General features: G+C 40.7%; 1 protein-coding gene across 2 annotated transcripts; it reads right to left on the bottom strand.

Annotated features, from left to right (window-relative positions):
* Nucleotides 1-1,634: 1,634 nt before the first annotated feature.
* LOC112848146 (uncharacterized) lies at nt 1,635-15,237 on the bottom strand. Of its 2 annotated transcripts, none has more exons than XM_025911270.1 (6): nt 14,925-15,237; nt 8,945-9,043; nt 8,705-8,842; nt 7,617-7,715; nt 7,417-7,514; nt 1,635-1,752 (listed from the first exon to the last, which is right to left on the bottom strand). In XM_025911270.1, the coding sequence occupies exons 1-6, from the start codon at nt 15,148-15,150 to the stop codon at nt 1,684-1,686; spliced, it is 729 nt and encodes a 242-aa protein (XP_025767055.1). In that variant the 5' UTR covers nt 15,151-15,237; the 3' UTR covers nt 1,635-1,683. The 2 variants fall into 2 exon arrangements, with proteins under 2 accessions (XP_025767055.1, XP_025767056.1); XM_025911271.1 differs by lacking the exon at nt 14,925-15,237 and adding an exon at nt 9,161-9,340.
* Between the last annotated feature and the right edge of the window lie 829 nt (nt 15,238-16,066).

Genomic DNA, 16,066 nt, shown 5'->3' with positions numbered 1-16,066 from the left:
ATCGGCCCATATAAACGAAAAATAAGTCCAGCTAAGACACAGACCCTTGCCGACGATCGGGCGATTAAACAATTTTAGCCACCTCACTATCAGCCAAGCCTGGGTGGTTTTTCACGAAGGGTCGCTAGCCGCGCTAGCTAGCTAAGCTAGCGGCGCTAGCTAGCTAGCCAGCCGGCTATCAGCAACACGTAAGAGAACTGTTGCTAAATAAACTACACCTAAACTCGGTTTTATCTGACCCAAATAGAGTGCAGGTCATAACTTCTTACCTGAAATTCAGTTCACCTCACGCTCCTGCCTTCGCTTTCCCTGATCCACGATTGACCTCCGCGTTAGCAAACACCGGACGATCGGCGGTAGCCTCACCGCCTTGTATGTCTCGTTCGCGGCATGTCCTTTCTGTCACACACCGGTGGATAGCTGCCCTCTGTTGTAGCTCCACCACCAAACAACTCAGTTATTTTTCCACATCGACCAGCATCATCGGCCCATATAAACGAAAAATAAGTCCAGCTAAGACACAGACCCTTGCCGAGCGATCAGGCGATTAAACACATTTTAGCCACCTCACTATCAGCCAGCCTGGGTGGTTTTTCACGAAGGGCGCTAGCTAGCTAAGCTAGCGGCGCTAGCTAGCTAGCCGGCTATCAGCAACACTTAAGAGAATTGTCGCTAATATGGGATGTCTTGATAAAACGAGCAGATATTTGAAGTTTACACACCTACATTCTCGCCTGAAAATATCTTAAAAGTGTATTTTGTGACCTAGAAACACGAATAAAAGACATATAAAACGAAGTGGTGTCCGCCATTGTTTAACTCGGCAGAGGGGTGCTATGAATTATGGGATATGGAGTTTTGTAACAAGCATACAGATTTTCAGCCGTACTACTCCCGGTATACCACTAGAGAGAGCCAACCCACCACAAATAAAGTCTGTTTCTATGGAAATTGGCCAAATTGCACTAAAATCTAAATATTTCAAAAACTATAAAGTCATGAACACCAAAAGTGTATACCATACTAGTCCAGCTCCAGCCGCACAAAATGATCTAACATATGTAACCCTATTTTCAAACTGTTTGGCAGAGAAGCGCGGGAAAATTTTCACTAAAATATTAATATTTAAAAAACTATAATAGTTATAAACACCAAAAGTCATAGCACAACCATTCCTGATCCAGCCGCACAAAATGAGGTAACATATATGAAGCTTGTCTCAAAACTGCGGGGCGAGTTTCGCTGCAAATTTCAGGCGGAAACTGAAGAATAATAATAATAATAATAATCCGACGAATAGTAATATGTGTGCCTCTTGTCATAGGCACACATAATAAATCCGACGAATAGTAATATGTGTGCCTCTTGTCATAGGCACACATAATATAATAAATCCGAGGAATAGTAATATGTGTGCCTCTTGTCATAGGCACACATAATAAATCCGACGAATAGTAATATGTGTGCCTCTTGTCATAGGCACACATAACAAGAAACATAATTAATAAGAAAATAATATTGAGTAATAAATTAAAAAGATGAATATTAAGTCAGTTAAAAACCAGTTAATATTTTCTGCTTTTTATGTGACATTTTTATCTCAGTGTCTATCTGCTGTGTTCTGCCATCATCGTGATGAGCCTCTGTTCTCACCTGGTGGCAGGTGGTTCTTTCCTCCGACAATCAGTTCCAAAGATGAAGGACGGCCAATCCTAGCGAAAGGACCAGAGTTGGCTGGCCAGTCCTCGAGACCTGAGACAGGTCACATAGAGGTCACACAGAGGTCACACAGAGGTCACATATATTTATATTTGAAGTTTGTGACACAGACACATTTTGTAAATATTTATTCTTTTGTTATTTGTTGTATTTCATTCTTTAAATTTTCATTCTCTGTATTGTGAAGCACTTTGTGATTTGTGAAAAGCGCTATATAAATAAATATTACTTACTTTTTAAAATTTTTACTTTTATTTAACCAGGAAGATCCCATTGAGATTAAAAACCTCTTTTTCAAGGGAGATCTGGCCAAGATAGGCAGCAGCAAGTGTCTCACAGTTATTACTCAATTACACAGGCAGCAACAACACACATGCAAAAATAAATGAAAAATAAGAAAATAAAATAAAATTCACTAAAATTCACTAAAAATCAAATAAAAATTTAAAAATTCAGTTAAAATGACAATCAATCTAATTGAAACAGTTGCATGTTATGGACCTGACCTCAAGGATTCTTAGTTTAGATTAGAACAAAGAAAGAACAATACAGTATCCACATCTGAACCAAAGAGTAAAACAGTGAAATGTGGATTATTAAATATTAGGTCTCTCTCCTCCAAGTCTCTGTTAGTACATGACTTAATAATTGATCAACAAATCGATTTACTCTGCCTTACAGAAACCTGGTTGCAGCAGGATGAGTATGTTAGTTTAAATGAATCAACACCCCGAGTCATTCTAACTACCAGAAATCCCGAAGCACAGGCCGAGGGGCGGTGTGGCAGCAATTTTTCACACCAGCCTATTAATTAACGAAAGACCAAGACAGACTTTTAATTCATTTGAAAGCCTGATGCTTAGCCTCGTCCACCCCAGCTGTAAAACTCAGAAACCAGTCTTACTTGTTATCATCTATCGTCCACCTGGGCCTTACACAGAGTTTCTCTCTGATTTCTCAGACTTTTTATCTGATTTAGTGCTCAGCTCAGATAAAATAATTATTGTGGGTGATTTTAACATCCATGTAGATGCTAAAAATGACAGCCTCAACATGGCATTTAATCTGTTATTAGACTCAATTGGCTTCTCTCAAAATGTAAAAGAACCCACCCACCACTTTAATCACACTCTAGATCTTGTTTTAACATATGGCATAGAAACTGAACATTTAACAGTGTTTCCTGAAAACCCTCTGCTGTCTGATCATTTCCTGATAACATTTACATTTACAATAATTGATTACACAGCAGTGGAGAGTAGACTTTATCAAAGTAGATGTCTTTCTGAAAGTGCTGTAACTAAGTTTAAGAATATAATCCACCCACTGTTATCATCTTCAATGCCCTGTACCAACATAGAGCAGAGCAGCTATCTGAACGCTACTCCAACAGAGGTCGATTATCTTGTTAATAATTTTACCTCCTCACTACGTACGACTCTGGATACTGTAGCTCCTGTGAAAACTAAAGCCTCAAATCCAAAGTCCCTGACTCCGTGGTATAATTCTCAAACACGTAGCCTAAAGCAGATAACTCGTAAGCTGGAGAGGAAATGGCGTGTCACAAATTTAGAGGATCATCATTTAGCCTGGAGAAATAGTTTGCTGCTTTATAAGAAAGCCCTCCGCAAAGCCAGAACATCTTACTATTCGTCACTGATTGAAGAAAATAAGAACAACCCCAGGTTTCTCTTCAGCAATGTAGCCAGGCTGACAAAAAGTCAGAGCTCTACTGAGCCAACCATCCCTTTAACGTTAACTAGTAATGACTTCATGAACTTCTTCACAAATAAAATTTTTATCATTAGAGAAAAAATTACCAATAATCATCCCACAGATGTAATATTATCTACAGCTACTCTTAATACCATCGATGTTAAGTTAGACTCTTTTTCTCCAATTGATCTTTCTGAGTTAACTTCAATAATTAATTCCTCCAAACCATCAACGTGTCTTTTAGACCCCATTCCTACAAAACTGCTCAAAGAAGTCCTGCCATTAATTAATTCTTCGATCTTAAATATGATCAACCTATCTCTAATAATCGGCTATGTACCACAGGCCTTCAAGCTGGCTGTAGTTAAACCTTTACTTAAAAAGCATCTCTAGACCCAGCTGTCTTAGCTAATTATAGGCCAATCTCCAACCTTCCTTTCATATCAAACATCCTTGAAAGAGTAGTTGTCAAACAGCTAACAGATCATCTGCAGAGGAATGGCTTATTTGAAGCGTTTCAGTCAGGTTTCAGAGCTCAGCACAGCACAGAAACAGCTTTAGTGAAGGTTACAAATGATCTTCTTATGGCCTCTGACAGTGGACTCATCTCTGTGCTTGTCCTGCTAGACCTCAGTGCTGCGTTCGATACTGTTGACCATAATATCCTATTAGAGCGATTAGAACATGCTGTAGGTATTACAGGTACTGCACTGCAGTGGTTTGTATCATATCTATCTAATAGACTCCAGTTTGTACATGTAAATGGAGAGTCCTCTTCAGACACTAAGGTCAATTATGGTGTTCCACAGGGTTCAGTGCTAGGACCAATTCTATTTACATTATACATGCTTCCCTTAGGCAACATCATTAGAAGACATAGCATAAATTTTCACTGCTATGCAGATGACACGCAGCTCTATCTATCCATGAAGCCAGGTAACACACACCAATTAGTTAAACTGCAGGAATGTCTTAAAGACATAAAGACCTGGATGGCCGCTAACTTTCTGCTTCTTAATTCAGATAAAACTGAGGTTATTGTACTCGGCCCTGAAAATCTTAGAAATATGGTATCTAAGCAGATTCTTACTCTGGATGGCATTACCTTGGCCTCCAGTAACACTGTGAGAAACCTTGGAGTCATTTTGACCAGGACATGTCCTTCAATGCACATATTAAACAAATATGTAAGACTGCTTTCTTCCATTTGCGCAACATCTCTAAAATTAGAAATATCCTGTCTCAGAGTGATGCTGAAAAACTAGTTCATGCATTTATTACTTCCAGGCTGGACTACTGTAATTCACTATTATCAGGAAGTCCTAAAAACTCGCTGAGAAGCCTTCAGCTAATCCAAAATGCTGCAGCAAGAGTACTGACAGGGACTAGAAAGAGAGAGCATATTTCTCCTGTTTTGGCTTCCCTTCATTGGCTTCCTGTTAAATCCAGAATTGATTTCAAAATCCTGCTCCTCACATACAAGGTCTTAAATAATCAGGCCCCATCTTATCTTAATGACCTTGTAGTACCATATCACCCTATTAGAGCACTTCGCTCTTGCACTGCAGGCCTACTTGTTGTTCCTAGAGTATTTAAAAGTAGAATGGGAGGCAGAGCCTTCAGTTTTCAGGCCCCTCTTCTGTGGAACCAACTTCCAGTTTGGATTCGGGAGACAGACACTATCTCTACTTTCAAGATTAGGCTTAAAACTTTCCTTTTTGCTAAAGCATATAGTTAGGGCTGGACCAGGTGACCCTGAATCCTCCCTTAGTTATGCTGCAATAGACGTAGGCTGCCGGGGATTCCCATGATGCATTGAGTTTTTCCCTTCCAGTCACCTTTCTCACTCACTATGTGCTAATAGACCTCTCTGCATCGAATCATATCTGTTATTAATCTCTGTCTCTCTTCCACAGCATGTCTTTCATCCTGTTTTCCTTCTTTCACCCCAACCGGTCGCAGCAGATGGCCCCGCCCTCCCTGAGCCTGGTTCTGCCGGAGGTTTCTTCCTGTTAAAAGGGAGTTTTTCCTTCCCACTGTCGCCAAAGTGCTTGCTCATAGGGGGTCATATGATTGTTGGGTTTTTCTCTGTATTTATTATTGTGCTATCTACTGTACAATATAAAGCGCCTTGAGGCGACTTTTGTTGTGATTTGGCGCTATATAAATAAAATTGAATTGAATTGAATTGAATTGAATTGAATTTAAAAGCACTTTATGAAATGAATTCAGTCATTTTCAAGTCGTTTTGCAACGACTGTATCGACTGTAAATTGCGTGTATTTAAAATATTAACTGTAAAAAACCAGTCTTTTACATTTTTAAACTTGTTCTCCGACCAACAGCCAGCTGTGCAACATTTGTCTGCAGTTTATACAGAGAAATAATAACAGTGTTTAAAAAGACTCATTGCTGACCCCTTGTGGTGAAGAGTGAAGGGATTTGCAGGCAGCTAGCTCTCCTCCAGCGGTGCTCAGAAGAGCCAGTTAAAGGGGGATGCAATCACAATGCTTTTCAAAAGTTGAGCACTAAGAGTTTTTTATGTGCAATATTTTGTCATTTCGGTGTGAATCGCAGTAGCAGCTAATCCGCAGCTTTGTTGCTATCTCTCATTTTTTTAATAGAACCAGGTGTTTAAAACAGGGGTGTCCAACTCCAGGCCTCCAGGGCCGGTGTCCTGCAGGTTTTAGATCTCACTCTGGGTCAGCACACCTGAATCACATGATTAGTTCATAACTAGGCCTCTGGAGAACTTCAAGACATCGGGCGTTTATCAATATGCGTACTTGTGCGTACTTGCGTTCTCGTGTACTCGTGATACGTCATCAGTCGGAGACCAAGTACTGTTCCAATTCGAAGTACGCATCACACCGAGAACGCGAAAAAGTCCTGGATGTGTTCTCGATCCGCCCATTTTATCGAGCATGCATCGGTGTAGACTTGGGACAGCTATATATCCCAGAATGCATTTCGTCCAAAACTCAACAGCGGACTCCCGGCACATCGCCCCCCCCCGCTCGCGGTCTTCTCACTACTCAGGTTAAAGAAACCCCAGCAGCTGTCTATAGTATTGAGTGTCCACTAGAATAGAAATAAAAGCGTTCTAACATCTCACCTGCTTGTTTTTATTAAGGTATGTACACGTATGTACATGTACACTATTTTTATTAATAGAGGTTTCACTACTGAGGTTAAAAATGATATATAAGTCACTTAGATCACTTCTAAATGTTAATGTTTGGTTCATTTCAGTGTTTTATTTGTTCCCGAGTAAACCGGTTTGGCTGTGATTAAAGTTAAGCTTCATAACATGTTACTCACAGTTAAATTAGGAGGGGACGGCAGTAAAAACTCCGGACCTGTGACATCATCACGTACGCTGGTGTTCCGACTGTACAAATCACGAGTCCGTGCTCGCGTACTTGAGAATTAAGAAATGGCCCACGAGTCCGTGCTCGCGTTCTCGGCGGGTACGTACTCCCGTGTGTTCTCGGCGAGTACGTACTCACCGAGCACGCGAGTACGTACTCGCGTACTTGGGCATTGATAAACGGCCATCTTGAGGAGGTCATTTAGCCATTTAAATCAGCTGTGATGGATCAAGGACACATCTAAAACCTGCAAGACACCGAGGCCTGGAGTTCCCCACTCCTGATTTAAAAGGCAGATGTTGTTCTAATTTCCATCTTTTTATTCTTGGCCAGATTCACTGTTCACAATAATTCTTATTGTTCTTTTGCAGCTCAGTTCATCCTCTCATAAACAAAAGATTTAAACTACTGTTAGTGTGGCTTTTGTGCTTGTATCTGTGTGAAACTGAGTGTTTCTGAAGCCTGAGCCTTTGGCAGGCGACTCACAGTGATTGTACATTTCAGGTAATGTTTCATTGTGAACATTGATTTAAATTAAATACTATGACTCCATCCTTTCCCAAAACATGTGAACACCAAGGAAGGAAGAAATAAAAACGTAATTTCTCACCGTATTCGTGGGATTATACACTTTATTTCCTGAAATCTCAGTTGGGATGATCATTGTAGTGTCCTCTGTGCTGTTTGTGGCGTCATGAGCCATCGTCACTAAGAACACACACACAGGAAGCACAGATAGTGCTGTCAGTACCACAAAATACTACTTCTGTTGCTAACGGTCGCTATGCTGTGTGGCTCCTGTGCTGTTACCGTAGTAGTAGTCAAAGGTGGCATTGTAGTCATAGTCGTCATCGTATTCAGGCGTTGGTGTTGGCATGTAGTTATCATCTTGAGGACTTCCTGTATTTCCTGTGGAGGCAAATAAAGGAGAAACAACAACGTGTTGAAAGATGGATTTAAGGGAAAGAGTCTTTTTCTTCAGTGTATGTAACACCAGCAAAGTGTTGGCATAAATGGTGGCATACAAATAAGTGAAATGTTAGCATAAAACGCGTGGTCCGGATGAGCTGCAGAAGTTCAAACTGTGTGAATGTGTTAGGGTTGTTGGTGTTAGACAGGCTGGTCTCAGTATTTCAGACAATGACACGAGTCCCAACTCATGTCTCGCCATGTTTCCTGTTTTATTTTGAAAGTCTTGTGTTTCCATGTTCAGTGTGTTTAGTTTTGCTTCCCCTGTGGTGTCATGTTCATTGGTGTCAGCTGTGTTTCCACTTCTCTCATTACTCTCCTGTGTATTTAACCCTCTGGGGTCGACGGACGCGCCGGTGCGTCAAAATCACATGACCAATTTAAGACTACACAGCTACAAGATGCAGCGAATCAGAGTCTCCATTTTAACTTGGGTCGAAAGTGCGGACTTTAAACTATATACCAGTTTTTGAATTGTGTCAATGGGCCAACTAACGGTAAAAAACGGGAAGAACGGTAAAAACGGCGTTTTCTACAGACAGCGCTCGCAAACACTCTCCGCTTGTGAGTGAAAAAAAACACCCCTTCCCTATTGGTGTTAGAGTTTACCATGTCAGCCAATCAAAAAAATGATATGGCAACATGTGGCACTTGGCTGTTTAGGGAGAAGGGGAAGTTTTAGGAGGGACACCCGAGAAGGAAAGCAGGCGAGTGAAAGAGAGAGAGCGAGTTTTCATATGTGAGACATTAGTGACGTTTAGCGTGTTTGGAGGCTGTAGTTAGTGTGTTGTGTAGTTATTGTTTTGTATTGTGTGTCAGTTAGACTGCTGAATGTCACATTTGCTCCAAAAAAGCCACCAAAGGCAGATTCCAGTGTAAACGCTGTCTCCACATGGAAAACGGGACCGATACACCTCCTGTTGTCAGACCTGCAGGGTTTAGGCCTGTGCTGTTCTCCTCTGTCTCCTCTGTATTCCTGACATCGTACACTTTATTTTCTGAAATCTCAGTTGGGATGATCATTGTAGTGTCCTCTGTGCTGTTTGTGGCGTCATGAGCCATTGTCACTAAGAACACAGACACAGGAAGCACAGATAGTGCTGTCAGTACCACAAAATACTACTTCTGTTGCTAACGGTCGCTATGCTGTGTGGCTCCTGTGCTGTTACCGTAGTAGTAGTCAAAGGTGGCATTGTAGTCATAGTCGTCATCGTATTCAGGCGTTGGTGTTGGCATGTAGTTATCATCTTGAGGACTTCCTGTATTTCCTGTGGAGGCAAACAAAGAAGAAACAACAACGTGTTGAAAGATGGATTTAAGGGAAAGAGTCTTTTTTTTTCAGTGTATGTAACACCAGCAAAGTGTTGGCATAAAACGTAGCATACAAATAAGTGAAATGTTAGCATAAAACGCGTGGTCCGGATGAGCTGCAGAAGTTCAAACTGTGTGAATGTGTTAGGGTTGTTGGTGTTAGACAGGCTGGTCTCAGTATTTCAGACAATGACACGAGTCCCAACTCATGTCTCGCCATGTTTCCTGTTTTATTTTGAAAGTCTTGTGTTTCCACGTTCAGTGTGTTTAGTTTTGCTTCCCCTGTGGTGTCATGTTCATTGGTGTCAGCTGTGTTTCCACTTCTCTCATTACTCTCCTGTGTATTTAAGTCCTCAGTCTCTAAAGTTTGCATGTACCTGTTTAGTTTCATGTTCTAGTTTTCATGCTTGGTTATGCTCCTGTTCGCCCTGCCTTGTTTTGTTCATGCATTCAGCCTAATAAACTGCTCGCTTTTTGTTATACTTAGTTTCTTCTCTTCCGCGTCTGCTTCACAAACACACCGGCCGTGGCAGAAAGCATGGATTTATCCTGCTTTGTCAGCGGTTCAGGCAGGAGATGCTGAGGGTGTAATCACGTGTTGGACGTGATGAAGCTTTTCTCTGTTGCAGATACACTGAGAGCGGGGACTTAAAAACTCCTGTATAAAAGAAAAAAACTGAGCTTTACCAAAACCCCCTCTCTCATTTTCTTTGTTTTGTTATCTAATGTCTACATTTAAGTGGATGTGAGTACCGACAGTCCTGCTCATATACCAATGAGACGGTGACTAAAAATCTCTTGAGAGTTAATGATTTGCAGCTGAGATTGCACTCAGATTACACACTCGGGGTTAGACTCGGGGGACGTGGCGGTTATGTGATCACCTTCCTGTGTTTGTATTTTTAGACCTCGTTTACGAGAACAGTTGGCCACTTCTGGTTTAACCGTCTGTCACGCACATCTTAAAAGATCTGATCATGAAAGAAATGATCATCAACAGAGCAAATATTATATTCCCTTCATGTTCACTTCTCTGTGTTCATAATACAAGACTGAAACATTAAGAACTACAATTTAGCCTTTTTTTTTTAACCTTCTGTGAATTACAGAGACATTTCCATTTATATTTAGTCTCTAAACTAAGAAGGACAATTTTGTCCAGAATTTATTTTTATAATATTTTATAACAGATATAAAATTGTATGATGTAATAGGAAGAACCGTCATCTAGTTATTTAGGTTTGGAAGATGGATTTAAGGGAAACAGTTTCCCTCCAGTAAACTGGGGTAAAACTATCCTTCAAAGAAAGTTTTACCAAAGATTCACAGATTCAGGAGGAAAGCTGGAAAATAAAATAGTTAGAGAGCAAAGGAGGGACGAATACTGAAATGACAAACTGAAGAATTGCAAGAAAGGAATAAATAGTAGTTTATAAAGTTATGAAATGAATAAATCTGAGAAAAAACTGCTTTCTAGTTTTCATGGTAATATTTTGAATATCAACAACAGTTGGTGGAAAATTTTATCCAGAAAAAAAAACAGAAAAAACACTTTTATTGTAGGACAATTAATGAATTCAGTTCCCACCACGAGTGCAGCAGCAGAGTCTCTGAGAGTGAAAGTGTTCACCAAAAACAGACATTTCCTCATCAGCCTTCAGGCTGTGAAAATGTCCCGCAGCACGCTGGATGAACGAGCGCTTCGTCTCATTCTGACAGTTTGGCTCAGAGGCTCGCCTCCCTCGGTGAACTTGCATGTTTAGATAAGAATGAGGACTCAAACGCTCCTCCTCCACGGCCGTTACAATACGGACTGAGACGTGTCGGGACCCGCAGAGTGAACTCAGGAACTCAAGAGAGAGCATTTACGGTCAGCTTAATGAAATCAAAGTTCACTCCACTAATGTTCTTTTAGGAATCCTGAGAGGGAGATGGGTCATGCAAACGAGAATTTGGCCTTTAAATACTTAAACTTTATAATTATTTCTGTAAAAAGGTGATGTATTTGGGGGGAGCTAAAACTTGAAAAACTTGAAGCAGGACTTCAAATTAACTGATTCTTGTCTACTTGCATCCACAATTTTTGCAACTTGTTGAATATGCAAATCTGTCAGCAGGTGTTATATCTCCCATCTCCGTCCTCACCAGCTCGCAGGTCCCAGCAGGTTAGGAAAACCTTGCTAACTGCGTGTGTTTAACACAGTTGTGGAAGTGCAGATCTGCATGTCCAGATGTTTTAAAGTCAAAATTATAAACATGTCTCAGAGTGATGTTGAAAAACTGGGCCGTGCATTTCTTCTAGTGCTCAGCTCCTCATCAGTCTTTTTGACTCGCTTTTAGTTTATTCACCAAATCTTGGTTAGGATCACAAAAAGATGAAGGCTTAGCTTTAGCTACACGCTAAGGTGGCAGAGTGTTGATGCCACGGTGGAGAGTCTGGACCTGATCTTCTCAGAGACAATGGGAGGGTTTGGAGTTTGTGTGACCCATCGGCGCCCTGCAGGCTGTGCGGGAGATTACAGAATTACCACCATGAAATGCTGTAACAAAGCAAACGTGTTGGTAACTGTTTCTGTGCTATTTGACTCTTTGATCTGTTCACCAGACTCCAGCTCTTTTCTTTCATATCATAAGCAACTAAAGTTACTGTTAATTCACTGGTTGTGACAGCTTGCTGGTTTGTGATCATGAAATGTCTCATCTGTTTGTATTACTGGACATGAAGACTCATGTTGCACACATTTTGATCTTTGTGTTTTGATGGCATCGTTGACAGACTGTGAAAGCAGAGACTTTCTGTCTGACCTCATCCAGGAGATAAAGTTTCACAATTCAGCTTGAAAAAATTCACTGCAGGGCAAAAATGAGTGAATCAACCTGCAGCTCGCTTACAGTTGGATGTTCTCCGACTAACTCCCTTCATTATCTGAAAACACTAAACTAATGGAGACATTGAAAAGGTTCAGATGACACCCAGATAAGTTTTCCCATCTTTACCTTCAAGGCTAAGCCAAGCTAATCATATCCTGGATCCATTCATTAGTTTTAACTTTTGGGCCAGCTAATTTTTTCTTTTACTTGTTTGTTTTAGACACACTATACTAGTCAAATACTTATGTGTACATGTAAGATGTTTAAAATAAGGTATGGCCTCCTCCAGATGTACTGCAGGCATGCACCCTCCTGCACGTGGACGGCATGGTCTGCTTTGGAGGAATCGCTCTGCATTTCTGGATGAGTGCAGCCTATAAGTGTGTGATGGTAATGGGCTGTGGCTCAATCTCATATCACATCAACCCAGTGAGTCTCAGGCAGTGTTGGTCAAGTTACTTGAAAAAAGCAATCAGTAACTAATTACTGATTACTTCCCGAAAAAAGTAATCCCATTACTTTACTGATTACTTATTTTCAAAAGTAATTAGTTGCTTAGTTACTTTTTAAAACATAATTTATCCCCTGAATAAATATAATAAAGCAACAGATCTTTCAGAGCATTTCTACTTTTTCCATCATATAAAATATAATCAAATGAAAAAGTCTCTTTTTAAAACTTGTTTTATTAGTTTTAATCAAGCAAACATTTAATTATATGCAACATTCTCTGACTGGAAGAAATTTGTTTATCATTTAAACCCATTTCCTGCACATTCCAGCACATAAAATAAAATATGTTTTGTGTTTACACTCAGTCGTTCAAATAAATGCGAGTGAAACGCAGCAGAAAATAAATAAAATCAAAGACTCAGCGGTCCTGTTGCTCTATGTTCACCTGTAAAGCAGGAGTGGGGCAGGCGGAGGTTTACCCTGGTGCAGGTGTGCCGCAGCGGTCAGTGGAAGAAACTGGGAGTTTCTCCGTGAATTTCACATTCCAGCGGCAGCGTATTTGGTGCTTGCTCCAACGTTTAGGTTTTTTCCCACACAGTGAACAGTGGACACTAATGTTTTTGTCACTTTTTACGGAAACTTTTTGTCCACGCTTTAAACGCTGCACGCTCATACTCTCTCCCGCACTCAATATATTATCCATTTTTGATCTTCACATACTTGTAACGTGTCATTTGAGATCAGGAAGCCTCCTGGGTGCTTTTTGCCTTGAACATTTTCTCATAGAAGACTTCAGTATAGATTCAGAACTCGCTGGAGAGACTGCAGATCTTGTCTGGCCTGAGATGGGCTTTGGTTCCCCAGGGGAAACTAAAAATTCTTTGCTAGGAGGCAGGATGTCTGTGATAGCCTGCTGCCACTGTGACTTTACTGTTTCTACATTTAATATAATTTTTTTTTTTACTTGAGAAAACTGTGCAATGGTCCCCCTGGGCCAATACTGTTAGAGCTGCTGGTTTTGGGCCCAAGGTCAGTCCCTGAAACTGAGACAATGCAAATGGAAGAGAATCATCTGGATTCAGGGCTAAGCCATGCGTACAATTGGAATTCATGAAATATAATTTAGAAAGAAAAATAAAGGAAAGGCTGATTTTAGCTCTATGACTGCTGTTACATCGTTTGTGTTTAAGCGTGGAGCTTTTTGAGTCACTGCTTTATACACAGGAGCGAGGCCAAAGGACCAGACGCTTATTTAGAGAACAAAAAAGAAGAATTACAGCAGTTTTAGCTCTCTGGACCTCACCTGGACCTTTTAGAGGAGTGATTGGTCTGTTTAATGATGCCGCTAATAACGACCCTCAGGAGACATCTACGTTATGACAAGAAGACAAAATTATGCTGAGATTTATTTATTTATTTGTTTGAAAATCCACTTCATGAGAAAATAAAGATTTGTTCCATGAAGTGAGTTTCTCATGTCTGTTTATAATCTGAAAACAGACTAACCTGGCTACTGTCAAAATGAGTGTAGTGGAATAAACGGTCCTACACTCTACTGATGACACCACCAATCAGAAAGCGCTTCTTTCATGGCTTCTTTGCCATGGCAACATGTGGCGCGTTGGACAAAATGTGTGCTGCAGACATGAAATACACTTCCTATTGAAAAACATGAGTTACGTGCTGACTATCAACCCAAGGAGCAACACAGTAAAAGTCCCAACACGCTTAAAGGAGAACACACAGCAACTTTCACTCCTCAGGCGAGGACGCGATGTAGCATGAAAGCAAACAGGTCTGATAAGAGCTTCATCACATAGCCCCAAACTCATCCACCCTCTTTTTTAACACCTTTTCAACATTCATATCATTTTATTTTTAATAATAAGACAAAGTTACATATATAAAGTTGTTTTTAATTTAAATGTAATGTTTTAACTTTAATGTTTAATTCTTCAACAAAATGATAATAATAAAGTGTTAGGAGAGGTGATGTCATATGGGGGGTGTGGTTAGGGTTATGTACAGCGATAAAGCTGTCATCACTGCATTTCCTCTTCTCATCTGATCAGAGTATTTCCTGGAAAATAACCCACAACTCGGTGGCAGAGACACAACTTTACTCTTAATCTTAAGAAAGTACCAAATCAACTAAAGTGGACGGATCTTTGAAATGACCTGATTTTCCTTTATTAAGGAACAAATGAATAACTAAACGCTGATGTGATTATTTTGACCCAAGAGCTGATCTTTAATCTTTGACACCATCACAAATGCACACAGTGACAGGTAAGGACACGTAAGAGCTGCAGGAGGCTTTTTACAGCATGATAACTGTACCTGAAATAAAGCAACACACCTGTCAGCAGTTTAAACTGAGGCCGACTCCCTGCATGAATATCACATTTCAGCTCTTTTATCTGTGCTCTGCTTTCATAAAACCTCCTTTAAACTGAAGATATTTACAACACAGAGACTGGAACTAGTTTAGGTCAAAGGTCGCGGGTCACTTACCACGGCAGGATGGCACTACCAGAGCGAGCCAGAGAGAGATGGAGAGCAACACGTTCATTCTGGACGAGAGACACAAACTTTCTGAGAGAAAGAGAGAGAGAGATCCAGAACGAGAGGGAGGAGGTGTGTCCTCAAACACACTCACCGAAAAGTAAATTCTTCCCAGCAGAGAGAATTTACAGGCCTTTAACGAGTCCTGACTTGGTGGGTCAGACTCAGTCTGCATTCACACTGGTTTGTCTCTCCACAGATGGACACTGTGGGGTTTATTAAAGTGGATCTAAAAACAAAAAACAAACATGTCCTCATAGAGCAGCCACTCTCTGTATGTAACCAGCTTGTTTTAGCCCCTGTCCATTTAAGGGACTCAGCCCACTTTCTTCTAATTGGAAGGCTGTGAGGAAGCCCACAGAGGGGCAGCACCAAGTGCATATGGGCCCTTCTGAAACTGTAAATCTTCCAGGCAACATAATTACTCATTGTTGATGCAAATGGATCTTCTCAGATCCGTCTGTACATGTTTAAGCTTGAATCTCATCTGGAATATGAGAGTGTGCAGCTTAAAGATCCACAGGTTACCTGCTTATTATCGGACAAAGTGTGGATTAAGTCCTTCAGTCACAAGCTGTGTATAAACAAAACCCATCATACTGAGTGAAGCAAGAAACTGTGCATAAAAGAAGAAATGCAGCCACCTTGATGTCATCTATTGTTTTGTGGACTTGGGTTTTGAAATGTCAGCTTTAGTGATTTGGCAGGGTGCAACTAGCTAATGCTAGCTTACTTAGTTAGCGAGCTGCATCCAGAAACTGTATGCATGCAATGCAAAGACACTTGATAGCTGACAGTGAGTGCAAAGTAACAGACCAATGAAATACTAGAATTTCATTGATTAAAATTGGAGCTCAGACATATTAAAGCAATTAGCAGCCATGCTATTTGGGCTTTTGGAGCCAGCCTCAAGTGGCCACTCGGGGAACTGCAGTTGTTGCTGCTTTGTGTTGGTTGTTTGGTAGGCTTGGCCTGCAGGTGGGAAACATTGATGTAGCCAAGATAAATTACCTTCCTGTCGTCAAACCATTCTTTCATATCTCACTGCATCACTGCATCACTGATTTATCTGCTGGAGCACAAGTCTTGAT

The sequence above is a fragment of the Oreochromis niloticus genome, linkage group LG11, assembly GCF_001858045.2.
Source record: "Oreochromis niloticus isolate F11D_XX linkage group LG11, O_niloticus_UMD_NMBU, whole genome shotgun sequence".
Taxonomy (NCBI): Eukaryota; Metazoa; Chordata; class Actinopteri; order Cichliformes; family Cichlidae; genus Oreochromis; species Oreochromis niloticus.
Note: the sequence above shows the minus strand (reverse complement) of the source record. Positions and strands in the feature narration are given on the sequence as shown.